Here is a 22,055-nt window from a genome sequence, read left to right on the forward strand (position 1 = left end):
ATTTTTTTGTACACTCTGTATAAATAATTATGTTAATATTTATATAAGTGAATAGAAAATTCAATATCCTTTTAAATGAGCTATCACACAACCCCTACTCTCATTTAAAAAAATCATCGATTACGTCATCACGCTCAGATGGATGACGTCACTAGTATTATATATATATGCCAAAAAGTCCTAATTTAAAAATAAAAATCGACCTGTCTGAGGATTTCTCTTGAAATTTGTCTATTCTCGAGATACTGAATTTATGCAAACTCAAGCGTCCTCACTTATACTACAGTGTCACACCCGCTTGATTAGCAATTAAAAAAACAAAGGGGTTTTCGATATTTTATTGCAAAAAACTCTTCGGGATTTCATCAATCAATGTTTAAAGAATATCCACGTATCTTGCAACATTGAAATTTTTAGATAAATGTCCGATTTAGGGTTAAAAATGGCCGATTTCGCAATTTTCAAAATTTTCAATCGCTTATATAACAAAAACTATTAACTTAAGAGAAAAATCGCTAAAGACGTTTTCTATTTGGAATGATTCAAAAAACCTAAAAAAAATTGTTCGATGCAAAAAGAATAATTTTAGGAAAAACCCATAATCTTTCCCCTCGCCTGGCAAGGTCTTAAACACATACTTAAATTTAAACCTTACAGGAGAAAGTTTATTTTACCCCCTAAATTTGCACTTTTCAATTCACCTGGTAGATACAAGTGCACCACTGAGGCCTGCCAGGTCATGGATTTTAGCCTTGGTGTGCTATGAATTATCACTAGAAAAATTTTAAGCCTTACAGGACGACCGTTAGTCGGAGGGTTCACTAGCTCTTAGACTACAAGATTATAGCAAAATTTCTATTTACTGTAACTTTTCGAGTTTTTGATCTACAGCAACAGGTTTTATGTCATTGGAAAGGTAACTTTGCATTCTTTCAAAATATGTAAAAAAATATAGGGCGTATCTAAAAAAATTAAGATTTTTTTTCATTTCCGGTTCAACTGGAAGCCACATTTTGGGTAAAATTTATTGTGATAATAGATAATAAAGTACGATATATGTCTGCAAAAGTTTAAATTTTAGTTTCTATTACAAAGGAAGTTACGGGCACTCGAATATTTTTTTATTGAAAATTCATAACTCCCCTCCTTTGAGGAGTTAAGGAATCTGTCTAATGTCATTCAATTTACCGATAGGATATCAAAAATATATTAAAAAATAAACAAATTCCTTGGAGCCATTTTTGAGAAAATCTAGTTCAAAGTTATGTCAAATTTTGACCCCTTAAATATAGGTAACCCATAACTTTTTCTGAAAAACGATAATATTCTTTTTATAGCCCCATGCTATATAACGACTTTTTCAAATTAAACTTATCTTAATTACCTATCTATGAGCTAACTCTGAGTTAAATTTCATTCGTTTCGGACAAAATTTGCAAAAATGGGCCCTAAATAAACCCCCTATTTCGGCCCCCCTTTGAGAAGGTTTTTTTAAAAGCTTATTTTCTCGACAAAATTCTCTTAAACTTACTCATACCGAATTTCATCGAAATCGGTCCGGTAGTTTTTGCTGGGCGGTGGCGACATACACGTACATACGTACGCACATACTTCCGACATGTTTTTTTATTTGCTTTTTAGACTCAGGGGGACTAAAAACGTCGAAAAAGAGTGAAATCTGAAAAAAAAAATTTTGCACGATCCTATAACTTTATCTATTATACTATACTACGTATGTAGTACGATAAAGTACAATATAAGTTTTGATGTTAAAGTTTCACTTATCAGCCAGCCAGCCACATTGTTTGATTTGCTTGTCTAGATAATTGCTAAGAAGAAATGCGTTCAATGTGCGTCCCCGTTTAGGATTTTGTCCTCTTCAGGGTTTGTCGTGAATGTATTGTGTGGCAGCAAAAGCAAACAGTCCGAAAAACACACTGGGGCAATTGTCGTGTCCTGGTGTTTTTCCTTGGTTATGCCGGACGGTGGTGTCCAGAAGGCTAAAAGTCAACAGAGAAGAAAGTTTTGATGGATTGTTGTTGGTTCCATAGACATTTACGTGTACTGTCCGTGCTTTGCTCTCGACCAGTCTCCCTAGAAACCATTGTACAACGACAGGCGAGCCTGCGTCCCTCGTGGGCGGTCAGGAGGTGGCTTTTGAGCGTAGCGTGGACAGTGAGCGTTCGAGTGGAGAAAATAGTTACGGCTATTTTCTTGGGACGAACAGGTATAATTGTGCAATGAAGTTGGAAAACCGCAAAAAACCAACTTCTCCCTGTTCGGGGTAGGGAAGAGGATATGTTATAGGTGGGTACGGAAGGCTAACGGAGTAGCCTCAAGGATGTTTTCGTACTCTACCGGGAGTTCGTCAATGCATGTTTGCATTAGAGCGGACGGTAAATGAATCTTTTTGTGTTTGGGCGTTCGGCAGAGTACGTGGCCGGAAGATGAACAGGAACATTTGAGAGATTCTTGTGTGTCGGAGGGGGGGCCGTTGATTACTTTGATTGTGAAGTTCCTGTTCAGAGAGTTTATTCTCTCGGTGATTTTGGGGATGTTTGAGATGTTATGGATTTTCACTTATCAGTAGTTGTTGTCCTTGGTATAAATAAAGCAAAGGGAGTGCATAAATATTAAGGTATAAAAGTACAAAAAGCCTAGATCCTCTGAACCTCGTTTTTGTAGCATCTTTAGTGATGCCACAGAATGATTCTGGGCCTACAAAGGATTCTCTCGAGTATGGTTTTTCGAACAGATCTGCTCGTTCATTTCCATGCACCTCTTCATGACCCGGCACCCATATTAAAGACACTTTAAGCCAGGTTGTTGAGGAGATCTTTGCCGTTCCTCGCCAGTTTTGATTTGATGACTCTTGAAGATCTTTGCTGCAAGAATAGCCGCTTGGCTATCTGCAGAAATGATGATTGTCTTTACTTTGGGGTTTCCATCTGTAATGTTATCAATTCAGGCCACCAAAGTAAAAACTTCAGCCTGAAACACAGTTGAATATTGACCTAGGCTAAAAGATTTATTACATGTCTGCCCAAAGATTCCTGATCCAGCACCACGGGCAGCTTTAGATCTAAGAGTGAACCGTAATAAGTCTACATTAATATTAAGGAGTTTTTGTTTTCTAGATGGTAAAGTAGTGTTAATCTTCTCAGTGAAGGTTAGTTCTGGTGTCATCATATTTGAGTTCATCATAAAGATGGATTCCTCAAGTATAATCCCAGTACTTAGTATTGGTATGGCTATGCAATATATAATTCAATCTCCAAGTAGTGTTTGCTTTAAATATAAGGCTGACCATAAAGGATACCCCAGGAATATGATTCCAGCGGAGGTAGATCTGTGATAGCCTCTAAGCGATACAAGGTATTATCAAAAATTTACCTTCTATGTCTAAAAATACAACAAGAGCGACTTCTTTCTAGTGTAAACTTCTTGCGAGTTCCGACACCAGATTGTATCAGGCTTCAGCCTTCAGACTTCAGATGTGAAGATCAGGCTTCACCTGATTTCCTTGCTTGATACTCCCATTGCCGTTGGTCCAGTGGGTTTTTACTAGGATTGTTTTTCTTTATACAGGGTGTTTGGTAAAGAATGGGCCATAGCTTAACCTCAGGTTCCTGAGGTTAAAATAGGCCGATTTAAGCTAACTTACCTTAGTACAAAGTTTATAATCAAAGTTAAACTTTTTTTTATTTATTATTGATTATTTCCTGCAAGGTATGAGATAACAACATGAAATTTGCTATGTGAGGGTTTTTTGTGTCGAGAAAACTAAATTCCTTACCAAAAATTATGTATTGCCTAGAGGGCGTCACATACGCCTTTCAGCACTCATTTATTACGTTCAATTTTTGTTATCCCTCACTCTGTATAATTTTAACATTAAAATTTTTATTCTCATATTAGTTTTACTTAAAAAGGTATACTTCTTTCATCCCCCTAAACTCAACCGTTTTCGAGATAAACGCATTTTAAATCTGCGATACACCATCATTTTTAGCATAATATTATTGTAGTTACACCCGAAAAATAACTTAAAACCATAAAATTATCCAAAAATGTATCGCAAATTTCTTCAAATGGAATTTGCGATGCAATGACATAAATTTGAGAACTGGCACAATTATTATGGTTTTAAGTTATTTTTCGGGTGTAACTACAATGATATGCTAAAAATGATGGTGTATCGCAGATTTAAAATGCGTTTATCTCGAGAACAGTTGAGTTTAGGGAGATAAAAGAAGTATACCTTTTTTAAGTAAAACTAATAGGAGAATAGAGATTTTAATGTCAAAATTATACAGAGTGAGGGATAAAAAAAATTGAACGTAATAAATGAGTGCTGAAAGGCGTATGTGGTGCCCTCTGGGCAATATATAATTTTTGGTAGGAAATTAATTTTCTCGACCCAATAAACCCCCGCATACCAAATTTCATGTTGTTATCTCATACTTGTCAGGAAATATTCAATAATAAATAAAAAAAAAGTTTAATTTTGACACCCTGTATCTCGGTTATTATAAACTTTTTACTAAGGTAAGTTAGCTTAAATTGGCCTATTTTACCTCAGGAATCTGAGGTTAAGCTATGGCCCATTCTTTACCAAACACCCTGTATAGGTATTCATGTATTTGTATATATGTATAGTGCATAATTAAAATTACATAATTTTATTGTATTTTAAAATCTTTTAGGTACATTTGTTGGTGATCCAGAAGAAAGTGGAGCGATTGACGATGTCCTTGCCAAATGCAGAACAGATCCTCTTCTTATTGGTTCTGTTAAATCGAACCTTGGTCATTCTGAACCTTCGTCGGGTTTATGTTCAATAACAAAAGTAAGTATTAATTTATGTGTATTGGTATAGTGTAAGTAAGATATACAGGGAGGGGCTAAATTATGGAATAAATTCATTTTCTCTAAAATGGACGACTTTGGAGAAAAATCCCGAAACAGGTCGATTTTTATTTCTAAATTACAATTTTTTGGCATATATTTAATACCAGTGACATCATCTATCTGAGCGTGATGACGTAATCGATGATTTTTTTTTAAATATGAATAGGGGTCGTGTGGCACCTCGTTTGAAAGGGTGTACAATTCTCTATTCAGTAATATAAAACACCACATTGTATAAACATACACGGTGGCCAAAAAAGTAATTTTTGAATTAAATTAATTGATGAAAGAAGAAGAATGTATGCAATTTATTTAACTCAAAATACTTGCAATTGCTGTCAGAAAATAGAGAAAAATGTATATTTGGCAAATAAACATTGCTTTTCGCTTAACTTAAATGTTCAAACTGACAAGAGGTAGGTTGGAGGCTGTTTGTGATTTAATTTAAGCGAAAAGAAATATTTATTTGTGAAATAAACATTTTTTTTTCTATTTACTGACAGCATTACAATGTATTTTGAGTTAAATAAATTACATACATTCTTCTTTTTGCGTCAATTAATTTAATTTTGGCCACCCTGTATAAATAATGATATTGTTGTTTATATTACTGAATAGAGAATTGAACACCCTTTCAAATGAGGTGCCACACAACCCCTATTCCTATTTAAAACAATCATCGATTACGTCATCACGCTCAGTTGGATGACGTCACTAGTATGAAATATATGCCAAAAAAATTGTAATTTAAAAATAAAAATCGATTTGTTTCGGGATTTTTCTCCAGAGTCGTCCGTTTTAGAGAAAATGGATTTATTCCATAATTTAGCCCCTCTCTGTATAATAGAAAGACTTTAAGAACGAACGTGTTTAGCGACCGGTTTGAACTGATTACAATTGAATTGATTGAAATGGTTCTCCACAACAACAACTATCTATTTAAAGCATCAGTTAATAAAATAATTATAGCCAGAATGATCGCCAATATTCGAAACGAATAGGCACCAAAAGAAGAAGAAGAAGAAGAAAGGAGAACCCTTATCTAGCGAATGGAAAAAATTTAATGTTCTTAACACTTAACACCCTAAAACCTTTGAAGGGCCCACTTTTTCCGAATAGTTTTAGACCAATTGTTTCATCCTAAATACACTTGAGAGCAAAATAATCGACTCACTTGCTGAATTGTACACGTTAGAAGTCTCGAATTTCCTAAACCTGTTGTCCGATTCGAGTGATTTTTTTTAGTATGTTACAGCCTTATTATAGTCCAGGGCCCATCTGTTTTGAGATGGACGTTGAGAGGTGACTCAAATTTTTTTGCAAAAATTGCTTAAAAATAACTCATATAATAATATTTGAGTTATCCTCCCTCTCAAAAAGGTCCGGAACATTGTTTAAATAATTAAAATGTCAAAAAATTAAGGAAAAATTCGATTTTTTCCTTCGTTTTTTGATTATAACTTTAAAAGTATTCATTTTCGAGAAAATATGTACTGACATAAAAGTTGCGTAATTAAATTTACTACAATATAGGATAAGTTAAAAGTTGAGAAAATAGTCAGCCTTGTTACAAAACAGCAATAATTGCGAAAAAAACCATACAAAGACAAGTATTCGCATTTTACGTTTTTCAACCATTTATGCTACAATTATAATCTTCATTTTTCACCCAGAAAAACATTATAATACGGTTAAACAATACTGTAAATTTCATTAAGATCGGTTAAATAGATTTTGCAAAATAAATTTTGCAATACAGCTTTCGCAAAAAAAATTCATTTTTTCAAACTGTTACAGGACTGAAAATAAAGCAGACAGCAAGTTGAAATTTTTTTTGCATATACAAGTGTACTGTACCTTTCATGTGCAATTTGCAAAATTAAAATCGATTAACTATCACGGCGTCAGGAATTTTTTTAAATAAACATTAATTATTGGTGCTACGCGCAGGACAGCGGTGTTCGATTCACCCACCAAAATTTCTTCCAATCTTCATCTAATGTATTATTAATAATGTATTAACAATTGCATATGTTTAAAAATAATAAACTTTTATTCTCAAGTTCAAATATATGAACAAAAAAAGTTTTTGCTAAAAAAAGTGTTATTTTAAAGGATAGAGTATGTGTTTTTATTTTGCAATAAACAAATTTATTTATTTATATCGAAATGTAATAAAAATTAAAATGTATCAATAATTATCAAAGGTCATTGGAATGCCCAATCAGAGCAAACTATCCGGTGTCCTGCGCGCAACACCAATACTTAATGTTTATTTAAAAAAATTCCTGACGCCGTGGTAGTTAATCGATTTTAGTTTTGCAAATTGCAAATGAAAGGTACAGTACACTTCTATAAGCAAAAACAAATTCAACTTGGTATCGGCTTTCTTTTCAGTCCTGTAACAGTTTGAAAAAATGATTTTTTTTTGCGAAAGCTGGATTGCAAAATTTATTTTGCAAAATATATTGACCCGATCTTAATGAAATTTAGAATATTGGTTAAATGTATCATATAGTTTTTCTGGGTGAAAGTTGAAGGTCCTAAGTTTAGCATAAATGGTTAAAAAACGTAAAATGCCAATACTTGTTTTTGTATAGTTTTTTCCCAATTATTGCTATTTTGCAACAAGGGTGACTATTTTTTAAATTTTCAACCAACTTTATATTGTAGAAAACTTAATTACAAAACTTTTATGTCAATACAACTTTTCTCGGAAATGAATACTCAAAGTTGTAATCAAAAAAGGAAGAAAAAAATCGAATTTTTCCTTCATTTTTTGACATTTTGATTATTTAAACAATGTTCCGGACCTTTTTGAAAGGGAGGATAACTCAAATATTATTATTTGAGTTATTTCCAAGCAATTTCTGCAAAAAAATTTGAGTCACCTCTCAACGTCCAAATGTACTAATATTTTTACAGATCCGCCCTGGTCTATTATTTAAGAAAATCGATGTAATATTATTATTGCTAGACAGGTAAAGGTCATTTTATACCGGGTGTAAAAATCATAGGGTGTTTTTATTCTTAAACGTACCTAACTTTTTTATTATCCAACATAAGCAAATGAGTCAAAAAAGAAAATGTTAATAAAGCCTTAGCCTACAATTGAATTTTAATTTAAATATTTTTTATATGCTAGAATACTCCACAGGGTGTTCCGAACTTTAAGAAAAAACACAGTATGATTGTTACACCCGGTATAAATGACCTTTACCTGTATAGCAACAATAATATTACATCGATTTTCTTAAATAATAAGGCTATAACATACTAATAAATCACTCAAATCGGACAACAGGTTTAGGAAATTGAACGTGTACAACTATTCAGCACGTGAGTCGATTATTTTGCTCTCAAGTGTACTTTAGAAATTATTATCAAAATATATTAGATTGGTTTTTAGAACATAATCTTGTTTTCAAAACTATTCAGGCAGGGTTCGGAACAGGTACAGGAACTGCCAACAACTCGGTCCCCCTTCAATTCAGTTCTTGCCTTCTCCATTGATATTAAAACATCATAATAATATGATAACGTAAAGACACAAAATTTAAATTTCCCTTTTCCCATAATCAATATTAATTTTAAATACTTTCGCTTCGGGATACACCACAGGCGGCACTGAAGACGCTGAAACGCAGAAACCATAGTCGGCCGATGGTGGTGGTCCCGAAACTATTTTAATAGATCCAATAATTGTGACGTTTTGGACTAGTTTTTAGCAACGAAAGGTTTACCCCAGGATTTACCTTTAAGCACAATTTTATTCAAGATATGCATATTGGATTTATTTGCAATCGTTCCTAAATATATAGATATTAATAGGCCTGACCATTTGGTTTTCTGTTTTAAAGAATCAGAATCCAACAAATGGTTAATAAAGTTAATATGGTATTGTACAATGTACAAGATTGTTTATTGAAACATGACCTATCTCATGCATATGCATTATTGTATGTAAATATGACTATTACATATATCCTTGGAGTTAAGTAACAAGCTCATCTGCATATACTTAATTCAATCGTTTAGCAATTTTATTTTTTACTTAATAACAAAAAATCATTCATATTGTTATATCTCCAAACCTAAACTCAATCACTGTTACTAATAACCCAAGTATAGAAGTTATACTGAGAATAAATCAGATATAGGCAAAATCACTACCAATAAACATGGAATAACTTAGTTATAGGTTATACTTGGTATAAGAATTTATACCTAATTTTATTACTTATTTTCGTAATATATCTACCTTACACTTAGGATAACTATTCTAGATATAAATACGGAATAACCTTAGAATACGAGTGTTTTATTAGTAACAGTGTTACTCCAAGTTTATACCGACCCACACCCTTGTTTAAGTCTGGTATAACCTATACTATGACTGTCAAAGTCATCGGAGACAAAAATATATTTGTTTTGTGAGTAGATATATAATAAAAAATATGTTAAGAGGTATTGCGGCTAACGAGGAAGTTGATAATTTAATTAACATGATGGAAAATACACGAAAGAGGAAAACTTTCAAAGAAAGCATGTGAAAAAAAAGTGACATATTTATGGTGCTATGAATATTATTTAAAATTATAAGGAAATGATGTAATTATAAATTTTACTTAAATTTTGAATTTCTGATCTTTTATTTAAACTATGATCACTTCTGATAATAGATACCATTTCCAAAAAATTACGTATTTTTTATGGGAAATAAGCCACAATTTTACTAAAAAATGAATTTATTAACGTTTCGAATTTATTAGTAAAATTGTGGCTTATTTCCCATAAAAAATACGTAATTATAAAAATGCCACAAGGAAATAGCTTCAGAACAACATTTCCAAAAAAGTCGTTTTGAATTTATTACCTTCATTGCACAAAATTTTTATGTTGTCAAAATATATGTTTATAAACAAGTCAACAAAGTACTTCTTTTTTCTTTATATACAAAGAATGCAGAATAAAAATCCGGTTTAATAAAGATGATCTAAGGTTTTTATAAAAATTAATAGGTGATTTTATTATTGTGAACTAGCGAGGAGGAGACTTATCCTCCACTCTACAAGAAAAATAAGGTCTTTATTTTCTACAATATGACAATATGTAGAAAATATCTCACAATATTCTTCAAAATATGCTGAAATTAACATTATTACATTGCAATTATAAGTAAAATAAATCAATTTGTTTACTTTTTCTTCACTTTAACATTTAATGCAACGTTCTCTTTTATTCGGAGCCATTTTATGAAATACTCAAACTCAACATACAACATACGAAATAACGATTTATTAAAATATAGCAGAAAATACAACGGCCATAGCCCATCAAAATATTATGAAGTAAAATTTGGTGGTGAAAATCTACATTTTTTGAGTTTATACGCAGGGACGCGCCAAGTAACTTCGGCGCCGTCGTGCAAAATATTGATAAGCGCCTTTATCAAAATTACCAGGGTAGAAATATCCATCACTCCTTCACAATTCAACGTGGAAAACTATGAAATGTTTTCTACATCAACCCAGATTTTTTTTGAAGGTAACAATAAGTACACAGTACACTTATAAAAAATAATATATTCTTCTTCCTTATTGTATGAAGACTTTAAAGCAGGTTTCTTCTTCAATTTTAGCCTCCTAAATTGTTTAGATTATCGCACCATCTTTTTCTTGGTCTGCCAATAACTGTTCGTCCATTTGGTGACTTATCTCGTGCTATTCGTACTATCCTATCTTCTGTCATTTTACTAATGTGTTCCTTCCACTCCTGTTTCCATTTTGTCACCCATCCATTTTATGTCTTCTACATTGCATGATCTGCTTATCTTTTCGCTTCTCTCCCTATCCAACAGACTTTTGCCTGATATTCGTCGAAGTATTTTCATCTCTGTTGTTTCTAGTAGTCTAGTAGTTATTAAAAATAATTTTTTAAAACTATATTGCACAATAAAATAGAACAGAATAAAAACTATGTTCAAGTTATAAAACATTACTTAATAGTTATTTATGATATAAGTGTTAAAAGTACAATTTTAAGGCACGCATGTGAAAGTTTGCAGAATGAGCGAAGCGAATTCTGCAATTCACATGAGTGCCTTAAAAATGTACTTTTTACCACGTATATCATACAATATTTTTTCTACAAACGTCTTATATATGTTATAGTCAAAGCCCGAATTTCAGGCACTCCTAGGTTTGACTAGGCAATCCTCAGGTCTGACTGACGGTCTTAGTCAAAGCCCGAAATAAATTACAGTTTCGGCCTTTGACTAGTCAAACCTAGGAGAGACTAAGTTGGTCAGACAAAGGTCGAAATTTAATTTTATGAAATCGGGGTTTGACTAGTCAGCTATTAAAATGTCGTAATTTGTTAGATTAGGTTTAATAAAACGTCATTTTTTAATTGAAATGTTTATTATTTTTATATTGTAATTAAACTAAAAAAATTAGTGTTTATTCTCGCATGTTGAGGCATTATGGTATTAAGAGTTGCACAATAGGTTAGACCTTTTACAATTACATAATTTTGAAGAGCACTTCTTATTGCAGTGGTATTTTATAAATCCTTGTCCTCCAAATTTAGAATCTTTTGTACTAATTTCTCTTAAATACAGCTTAACGTCTGGAACATCTTCGAAATTAGGAAAATTCTCTTTGTATTCTCTTATTTGATTTCTTGAAAAAAAATGTGTTTATTGTTCCGTATTTCATACCAACTCTATATAAACCGTCAATAATAATTATTGCTTTATCTTGTATGATACCCAAAATATTTCGAGTATCTCCTTGGCAGGCGTTCGAACATGCGTTGTGCACAGACGGAAAAGATTAAAATAAATAAAGAAATGCGATTGAAGGTCTTCATGCTCAGGCTATGAAACAATTAAGTGAAAAAAAAAGAATGTGTGTGTACTTTGTACGCACGTAAGAAGTTTTACTTCTATTATATGATTTAAACGAAATTAATATACTTTTTATTTATATTTTGTTTAAATATTAAACTAATCTATACTTACTACTTCTCAAACATTTTTATTAGAACAGTGCCAAAAATTAAAATAATAAAAGAATAAAACACACACAAACACATTAAACAAGCCACAAATGATGTCTGAACATTAATTGTCGAAATTTTTTTTAACTAAATACGTATTTTCTGAAAATACAATTATATAATAAATATACTTACAATCATAAAATGTATTAAAAAAAAACAAAAAAGAAAGTTTCTATTGGGACTCGAACCAGCGCTGATAAGAGCGGTTGGTATTGGAATTCATTCGCCTTCTCCACTTAGCCACGGACACTATGTGTCATTGTTTACGAAGATCGACTAACTAAACGGATTAAACTTGTGATATTTTGATATTTTGAAAATTAATCAAATTATTTTAATTTTGAATTGAAATGATTTAGAATTGAAAAAATACAACAAAACATAGAGTAAAAAACAATATATTAGGTGAATATTGATAGAAATTTTGATGGTAATCAAATTATATAAATAAAAGTATTACATACTATGTATTTTGGCAGATCAAATAGGTAGGTTTATACCCATGATACATTAACAATTATTACGTACCTGCTGCTTTTAAAAACTATTTAAAAGTCACTACAATATTATAAACTTTTTTGTTTCTGTCCTCACAACAATAAAACTAATATATTATACATTTGTTTACCTTTACCTTTACCTCCAAACCACAGCTGCCATATCGGATAATTTTTGACATGTCATTTGAACATCCAATCAGAACAAAGTTATAATGCGCATGCGCCGGGCTGATAGGTTTTAACATATAAAAAAATCACCCTCTATCGCCGGTAAAGAAGTATAACTTCAAAAATGTCCTCCAATTTCGATCGTAAAAACTATAACAATACTTATCCCCAATTTTGATACAGCCAAAGAGCTTGAAATATTTCGAGCTTGCTCGAAATATTTTGAGTAGCATAAAAGATAAAACAATTGACGGTTTATATAGAGTTGGTACGAAATACGGAACAATAAACACACTTTTTCAAGAAATCAAATAAGAGAATGCAAAGAGAAATTTCGAAGATGTTCCAGATGTTAAGCTGTCTCTGTCTGTAAGAGAAATTAGTACAAAAGATTCTAAATTTGGAGGAAAACGATTTATAAAATGCTACTGAAATAAGAAGTGCTCTTCAAAACCATGTAAATGTAAAAGGTCTAACGTATTGTGCAACTCTTAATGCCATAATGCCTCAACATGTGAGAATAAACACTAATTTTTTTATTTTAATTACAATATAAAAATATTAAACATTAAGATTAAAAAATGACGTTTAATTAAACCTAATCGAACAAATTACGACATTTTAATAGCTGATCGGGGTTTGACTAGTCAAACCCCGATTTTATTAAATTAAATTTCGACTTTTGCCTGACCAACGTAGTCTCTCCTAGGTTTGACTAGTCAAAGGCCGAAATTGTAATTTATTTCGGGCTTTGACTAAGACCGTCAGTCAGACCTGAGGATTGCCTAGTCAAACCTAGGAGTGCCTGAAATTCGGGCTTTGACTATAACATATATATCAACAATTATAATTTATTCATTCTCAATTACAGGAAAATACAAAAAAAAATTACTTGAACTTGACATTCCATTTTTATATTTTCTTGATATTACATCAAAACTGCCTATACTGTCAATACGTAAATCATAACAACTATAGAATAACATCTACTTTTATTGTTGTATATTCTAACACATTTTAATAGTTTTTTTCTACAAACGTGTTAAAAATGCAATAATACAGTTTAAATTAAATTTTAAAAAACCTTTTAAACCACCTTTTTTAAATTGCGCAAGATGTACTATTAATATTAATGTTAATAAATGAAATATAAATATTTTGACGTTTCACAATTTGACAATTTTAAAAATTTTAAAGCACTAGTGCTTTAAAGTAGCATTTTTAACGCTCCTATGGAGTGCTAAAAATTGCATTTTTAACACGGTTGTAGACAAAATTATTTAAAAAACTGAAGATCAACAAAATAAAACATACTTATATTGCGATTTTTTAAACAAGTAGGTACACTTAATATGATGAAAAACAATACCTACACCCGAGAGGGTAGAAGGTCTAAAGATATATTACGACGAAAACCAACGGATATTTCTTATAGAAATTGAACTTTTCTTGCTTTACCTTTGACAAATTCATTAATTAGATTTTCATTATTCAGGTTCTTTAAAAAGATTCTGTAGAAATAATAGCAAATTATTTTCTAGGCGCTCCTGACCCATTCTAGATCTTAAGAAATTGAAGCGTTTATTTGAAAAACAACACTTGTCCAAAAATGAAAATTTTGGCAAATCAAGACAAACTGCCCAGCTTTAAAAGGAATATGAATATCAAAATAATTGTACAAACTTACTAAAATATATTCGAAAATATAGAGGTATTGTGTTGTATAGTTTCTGCCATGCTGAACTATTTCTAATACAAAAGAAACAAACATCATATTATTATTATTACTATCAAAGAATGCACACAACTGATAAATTTAAGGATAAGATCATTCACACTTACCGTTGACTAAGATGGGACAAGTGTTGTTTTTCCAAAAAAAAACGCATGGACATCTGTTGTTTTTCTATAACTATCAAAATTTTCTATGCAGTGTGAACTAAGTGAACTGGAGAAAGAAACTACTATTCTAAGAGAATAATACATAAAGTCGAATTTTCGAAAAATGGACATGTGTTGTTTTTCAAATAAACATTTTAATTAGTTTTAGTTTAGAAAATTATCTCTCGGCTGAAGCTACAGAAATCGGTACCTATAGTTAATAATATACGTAACGCAATAGTAATATAATGTTTGGGATTGAGTGGACTAAGTTATTTTTTTCAATGTTTTTTTTTGCTTCAAAAAATATTTTTTGTTTGAATTGCATATTTATTTAACTTTGCAGAGTCAAATGGCGCCTTTAACGCCTCGGCGCCGTCGTGCGCCGCACGACCTTGCCCATATGGACGGCGCGTCCCTGTTTATACGACTCATAAAGGAAAAAGCAACTGCGGGTAGTCCATAAAAATTACGGATTTGGTTTGTCAGTTGTAGAGAAAAATCAAAATTGACATATTTCACCCAATATATCGTTTTTTTATGCATTTGTGTAGAAGATTGCGCCGTTGCCAAACTATTATTTCGGAATAAAGTGGGAATACTGATAACTAACTTATACCGAGTTTATTGGTAACAAATTATTTTCGTATTATATCTACCTTATACTTAGGATAACTATTCTAGATATAAATACGGAATAACCTTAAAATACGAGTGTTTAATTAGTAAGGCAGTAAATCTTAAACCTAAACAAAATCAACTGGCAATAAGCAGAACAATCGAACGAAAGAAAAAACAAAATAAAACTTTATTTTGTTAAATTATACCTACATATACAGTATGTCCCTGTAAGTGGTATCCATATGGAAAACTTTTTTATTATTAGTTTTACGAAAAAAAGTTATTCTTCTTAAAAAGCTCTGCATGGTCCAAAACCTAAGATTTAACCATCAGATATCAAATTTTTTGAATATTATACGAGGTATGTCAAAAAGTTTGAATTTCACTCAAGAGTAAAGTAGCTTTATTTTTTACAATATTGAAAATTGCTATTATGAAAAGTTGTTTGGAATTAAAAACTGTATTCTAGTATGCAATTACATCCTTCTAATTGAAAAAAATTTATTTTGAAAAATTATGGATAACTAACATTATTTTCAGTTATTTTAATTCAGATAACTCTTTTATTATTAATTTTACTAAAAAAAGTGATTCTTAAAAAAAAGTTCTGCATTGACTATAATGTAAAATACAACCATCTTTTGTCAAATTTTATCAATTTTATACGAGGTATGTCAAAAAGTTTGAATTTGACTCAGTAAAGTAGCTTTATTTTTCACAATATCGAAAATTGTTATAATGAAAAGTTATTTAGAATTAAAAACTATGTTTCAGTATATAATTACATCCATCTAATTGAAATATTCTGAACTATAAAGGTACTTTACCTTTGATCTAAATTTATCTTTTTTGACATACCTCGTATAAAATTGATAAAATTTGATATAAGATCATTGTATTTTAAATTTTAGACCATCCAGAACTTTTTATTAAGAATCACTTTTTTTCGTAAAATTAATAATAAGAGTTATCAGAATTGAAATAACTGAAAAAATAATGATAGTTATCCATAATTTTTCAAAAAAAATTTTTTTCCAATTAGAAGGATGTAATTGCATACTAGAATATAGTTGTTAATTCCAAACAACTTTTCATAATAGCAATTTCCAATATTACGAAAAATAAAGCTACTTTACTCTTGAGTGAAATTCAAACTTTCTGACATACCTCGTATAATATTCAAAAAATTTGATATTTGATGGTTAAATCTTAGGTTTTGGACCATGCAGAGCTTTTTATAAAGAATAACTTTTTTTGTAAAATTAATAATAAAAAAGTTTTCCATATGGATACAACTTACAGGGACATACTGTATAACTAATCCATAACATTACAACCATTCGAGGGTTTTAGACGCCTCGATAATCGATAACATGCCTCCATTCCTCTCTGTCTTGAGCAATCCCCATCCAATTCTCCACGCCCACAGCTTAAAGAGGCAACAGTAGCGTGCGGAAAACGCGGTCCAAGATTGCGGCTGTAATTTTGAATATTTTGTCGAGATATTTGGCACACATATTCGTATTATAATCAGGGCCCTCGCTACCATATGTGCAAAGTTTGCAATGCACACGGGCGCCGTCCAAAACAGAGGGTCAAAAAGTGCAATTTACAAAAAAAAATAAAAAAGCAAAAATTAATTTTAAAATAAAAGTTGAGAAATTAAATAGTTCAGTTTTATTTTGTTTGGATATTAGTCTTTCTATAAACTTAAAATAAAAAATCCCGCTATAAAAATAACAAACACCCAACTTGGGTGTTTGTTATCCAACTTGGGTGTTTGTTATTTTTATAAAAAAATTCCAAACACATTGGTTGAGCAATAGTGTGTGGGCGGTAATTCTATCTCATCGATAAGCGAACAATTCTGCGGCTCTCAAATGATGAATCGACAATATTTGAAAATCGCATACCTATCAAATAACTAATTAGACCGGACTGTATCGTCGCCCCCGCTAGCGAAATTATTCCGATTCGATTTTTTGCACAAACTTACTCAAAATGAGGTCCTTATAACAAATTCACAGGGTGCCAAGCGGTGCCGTGGACGAAAAATTGGTAAAACATTTTTTTAAAACAAATTCACAAAATATTTTTTTCATTTCGAACAATTTGTGTAGTTGGGTCATTCTGAGTAAAAAAGGTCTCTTGTCATTTTTCACTCAAATTGATTGTTGTCGAGTTAGGTATATGCAATTTAATATTTAAAAAATGCGAAAATTACCATTTTTAAGGCTTAATAACTCGATTAAAAATTATTATTATGAAAGTCAAAAAGCCACCAAATCAAAGTTTAAAACCTCTCCTTCAACATTCTGAAGAAATTTTTGTCATTATTTTATTACAAAACTGTTGTTTGTAATTATTACCAATTACCGCTATAGTCCAGGCTGTATCGTTGCCCACGTTAGCAAAATTATTTCGATTAGATTTCTTTGCAAAAACTTACTCAAAAAAGGTCCTATAACAAATCCACAGGGTTCCAGGCGATACCTTGGTCGAAAAATTGTTTAAACATTTTTTTAAAACAAATTCACAAAAATAATTTTTTTACTTCAAACAATTTTTTTTTTAGATAATTTGGGTCATTTTGGGCAAATAAGGTATCTTGTGATTTTTCTCTAGAATTGATTGTTGTCGAGTTATATGGCCATTTTCGCATTTTTCAAATCTTAAATCGCGTATAACTCGACAACAATCCATTTTAGAAAAAAATGACAAGGGACCTTTTTTACTCAGAATGACCCAAGTTATCTAAAACAAATTTGTTCGAAGAAATTTTTTTTTTTTTGTGAATTTGTTTAAAAAAATGTTTAAATAATTTTTCAACGACGACACCGCCTGGCACCCTGTGGATTGAAGCTAGGACAAATAATCCTCGGACAAATAATCCCGGAAAAAATCCCCACAAATTATCCCTGGACAAAAAATCCCCAGACAAAAAAATCCCCGGACAAATAATCCCCGGACAAAAGATCCCTACAAAAAATCCCGGACAAATAATCCCTACAATATTTTTGGACAAAATATCCCCAAGGAATACATATTTGCTGCCGAATAGTTCTCTAAAAGTTTTCCTGTGAATGCAATCGGTATAGGTAGATAGCAATCGCCATGAAACCGCTTTTCGGTACGAAAATAATGAATAGCAATTAATATTAAGCGTGAATTGTAATTTCGCTTAAGTACCAAATTCCGAATTCCAATTCCGTGTCGAAAACTTCAAATTTTACGTGACAAAAAAGTGTGAGTTTTTTTCAAAAATCGTGGGAGAGAATGATATGGGGCATGAGCTAAGGCTGTGGGAATCATGTTGTAATTATTGGCTTAAATCTTTTGCTCACTTTGTTTTGAATAAGTATGTCCAGTACATTGCGTATTCGTGATGATAACTGCTGGTCTTTACAACGATAATCTTGATTGTAATCCAAAAAACCTGTTCCTTTTTGTACATTTAGCGTCAAAAATATTTAGTCATCATCATCATCAATGCCGTTATAAATCTTCGAGAGTCTTTGCCGCGTTTATTATTGCCTTCCATGTTTGTCGGTCCTGTGCCACTATTTCCCATTGTCTCACTCCCATTTTCTCCAAATCTCCTCTGACTGCATCTTTCCACCTTTTTCTAGGCCGTCCTACAGACCTTCTCCCATCTGGCCTCTCCCAGAGTAGCTATGTCTGGTTTGATTTTTGGATAAATTTTTGGCATGACATATTCTAAGGCCAGATTAAACAACAATGCTGACAACGGATCTCCCTGTCTCAGTCCAGAATTTACGCAGAAACCGTTTGATATGTTCCCCACTATTCTAACTTGTACAAAGGAGTTACTTAGATGCATAAGCGTTACCGCAGTTAGTTTCTTCTGTACGCCCAACTCGGCCATTTTGGTCGAGCTGGGTGTACGTAAAAATTGTATTCCATGTAGTGTTGGACGAATAATGTAAAAAAGATTTCGGCATGGAATTGGAATTCGAAATTTGGTAAAATTTCGGGAAAACTTTTAGAGAATTATCCGGCAACAAATAATGCGTGGGGATTTTTTGTGGGGATATTTTGTCAAAAAAAAATTGTGGGGAATATTTGTCCGGGATTTTCTGTGGGAATTTTTTGTCCGGGGATTATTTGTCCGGGGATTTTTTGTCTGGGGATTTTTTGTCCAAGGATTTTTTGTCCGGGATTATTGGTCCGGGGATTATTTGTCCGGACCCAAAAAAAATAAATAAAAAAACATTATCAAAATACCTATGCCTATAAAATGACAAGGGGCGCCAAAATCTTTTTTTGCACACAGGCGCCAGTAGTTCTTACGGGGGCCCTGAAAATAATAAAGAATGGCGGTACGGAGCCCAATTTGAGAAATATGTTAGTATGTGGAAATTACTCTGTTACTAAATAAAATATTGCAAAAAGGAGCCTGTACCGCCATTAAGAAGAACAAAAAAATACACTTTTTTCAAACAAACTTTTTTATCCCATGCCTAGATTTTGTGTCAAATTGGATCTACTAAAAATCGATTTTCTATAACAAGAAATCGAACGTGACTGACTTGGCAACATTAAGCGCGCCTATGGGTATAAAAATTATTGTTTTTGATAGTATAATGTCACTGTCAGTGTCGAATTACCGACTCACTGTTGCCTCACTGTTGAAAGTTCACAGAACTTTCGAAAAACAAAAATATTGATGACGCGCTACTGTTTACTCTTAAGCCGATGCCGCACTGCAGGATGCTAGATGGTCGCTTGGAGGGTGGATTTTAAAGGTGGATGGTGGAGGGGCGCTGCATCCTGGACGCAGTCAAGAGTGAAATGAAGAGTCTCCAGCTGACTGCTGAGGAATCGTTTGTTTCATTTGTTACGCTACATTTGGTTTGTTTTTAGCATATCGTCCTATTAGAGGTAAAACTCACTAACTACACTTTTCAGAAAGTGGAGAAAAATCGACTTAAAGGTACAAATTGTTTTTTAAATTCACCTGACTTGAATACTGGATTTCTTTTATTGCAACTGCAAAGAATAAATAAAATAGATATTTTAAGCCATGTTTCGTCACATAGTGGGTCTGCTGGGTCCCAAATTGCCCTTCTGGTATACACAGCACTTATTACGCTTTCCTTCATAGCCAGGCTACCCGAATGGAATATCAAACACGACTGATTTGGGTGGATAGACGCCTAGCGCACCACCGGACGGTTAGATGGTGGTGGGAAGCCACTGCGGCTACCGTCGTTTTGTTATTCGTGGTATAAGTAGCTGGATGGTCGCCAGGCAGGTATCTACCATCCACCATCCTACCAAACTTCCTGCAGTGCGGCATCGGCCTTAAGGTCTCGTACTATATCATCGCGCGATCTATTACATAGGTCGTTCACGTGGTCTCCGTCCCATGCCTGTCTTATAATTCCTGTGTCAAAATGTCTTATGAGGTGTCCTGCCCATTGGAATCTTCGGTACTTTAGTTTTTTATTATGTTAACGTCTGGATATATGTATATAGTTCTTCCAGTTCTTTGTCAGTTCTTTAGTTATTATCAGCCTATATTGTCTTGTTCCTCCATAAAACAAAGGTCCAAAGATCTTCCTCAGGATTTTTCTTTCGCAAATACGTAGTCGCTGTTCGTTTGCCTTTGCCTTTGTTATCGTCCAGGTTTCGCTAACATACATCACTACGGATCATATGATTGTTTTATATAGTTGTATCTTTGTTTGTTTTATATAGCTTTATGCAGATGTTCCGTTCGATATTATCTCTGTTTCGATTATTGCGGCTGATATACATTTATTTAGTTTTGTTTTTATTGATTAGGAGAGAAAGAAGGATTCCTACTTTCTCTTTCTCCTCGAAGATGGAGGTACGTGATATTCGATTTTTGTACCTGACATAATATTGAAAATAAATATTGGAAATAAATATGAAGAAAACGGAATACTTAGTAATATCGGAAGAAGACGTAAAAAACTTAGAAGTAGAAGAAAAAGTTGAAATAAAAGGAACCAAGAATTTTAAATATTTGGGCTTTATAATGTCGAAAAACGGAACAACAGAAGCAGAAACAAAAAGTAGATTGAGACAAACAAGATCTTGCATCAGACAACTCCATAATGTAATCTGGAATAAGAACATCAAGGGAAAAACAAAAAGAATGATATACCAAACAATAGTAAGAAGCATCATGACATATGCCGCAGAAATTTGGGTCATAAACAAAAAAACCCAAAATATCATTCTGGCAACCGAAATGGAATAATGGAGAAGATGCTGTGGTCCCACCAGAAGAGACAGAATAACAAATGAGGAGATAAGGAGAAGAATGCAAGTGGAAAAAGATGCCCTGCAATATATAGACGAGAGAAGACTTAAATGGTACGGCCACGTACGCAGAGCAGAAAACACTTGGATAAACAAGGTTGCAGAATGGAGCCCAAGAGGAACGAGAAGAAGAGGACGACCGAGAAGATCTTGAAAAAATAAAGTCGACGAAGCCATGTGTAAGAAAGGATTGGAAGACGGAGACTGGGAACATCGAAAAAAATGGAAGTCCTGGCTGACGGAAGGGAAACGGCATTAGCTGTAGACAACCCTTTATATATATACATAATATTGGCATTTAAATATTAATCTGTTTGTCCTTTGTCCAGTGTGTGTTATATGTTAATTGTGAATTTTTTGCCATCACTTAATATTAAACAATTGTTTATAACATTCGAGGCTACCCTCCTGATTTGACGAAACGCCCCTGATGATGCATTAAGAGCGAAAGTATACTTGGACAAAATTTCATAAATTCAGTGCTCGATATCTTCCTTTTATTTCCGTAAAATTCATATATTCGAGCATTCAACCATTTCCTATTTTACAGATATATTTGTATAATAAATAATAATAAACCATTCTATCAGTAACGAC

The 22,055-nt window shown here is 32.3% G+C and overlaps 1 protein-coding gene across 3 annotated transcripts in view; it reads left to right on the forward strand.

Annotated features, from left to right (window-relative positions):
* The window catches only part of LOC114325674 (fatty acid synthase), a 239,338-nt gene that overhangs the window by 45,542 nt on the left and 171,741 nt on the right, over nt 1-22,055 (forward strand). For all 3 annotated transcript variants that reach the window (XM_050646364.1, XM_050646363.1, XM_050646365.1), the window contains one exon: nt 4,707-4,849. In XM_050646364.1, coding sequence (XP_050502321.1) covers nt 4,707-4,849 — 143 coding nt within the window. The remainder of the gene's footprint in view (nt 1-4,706; nt 4,850-22,055) is intronic.

Source organism: Diabrotica virgifera, chromosome 3, assembly GCF_917563875.1.
Source record: "Diabrotica virgifera virgifera chromosome 3, PGI_DIABVI_V3a".
In the NCBI taxonomy this organism is placed as follows: Eukaryota; Metazoa; Arthropoda; class Insecta; order Coleoptera; family Chrysomelidae; genus Diabrotica; species Diabrotica virgifera.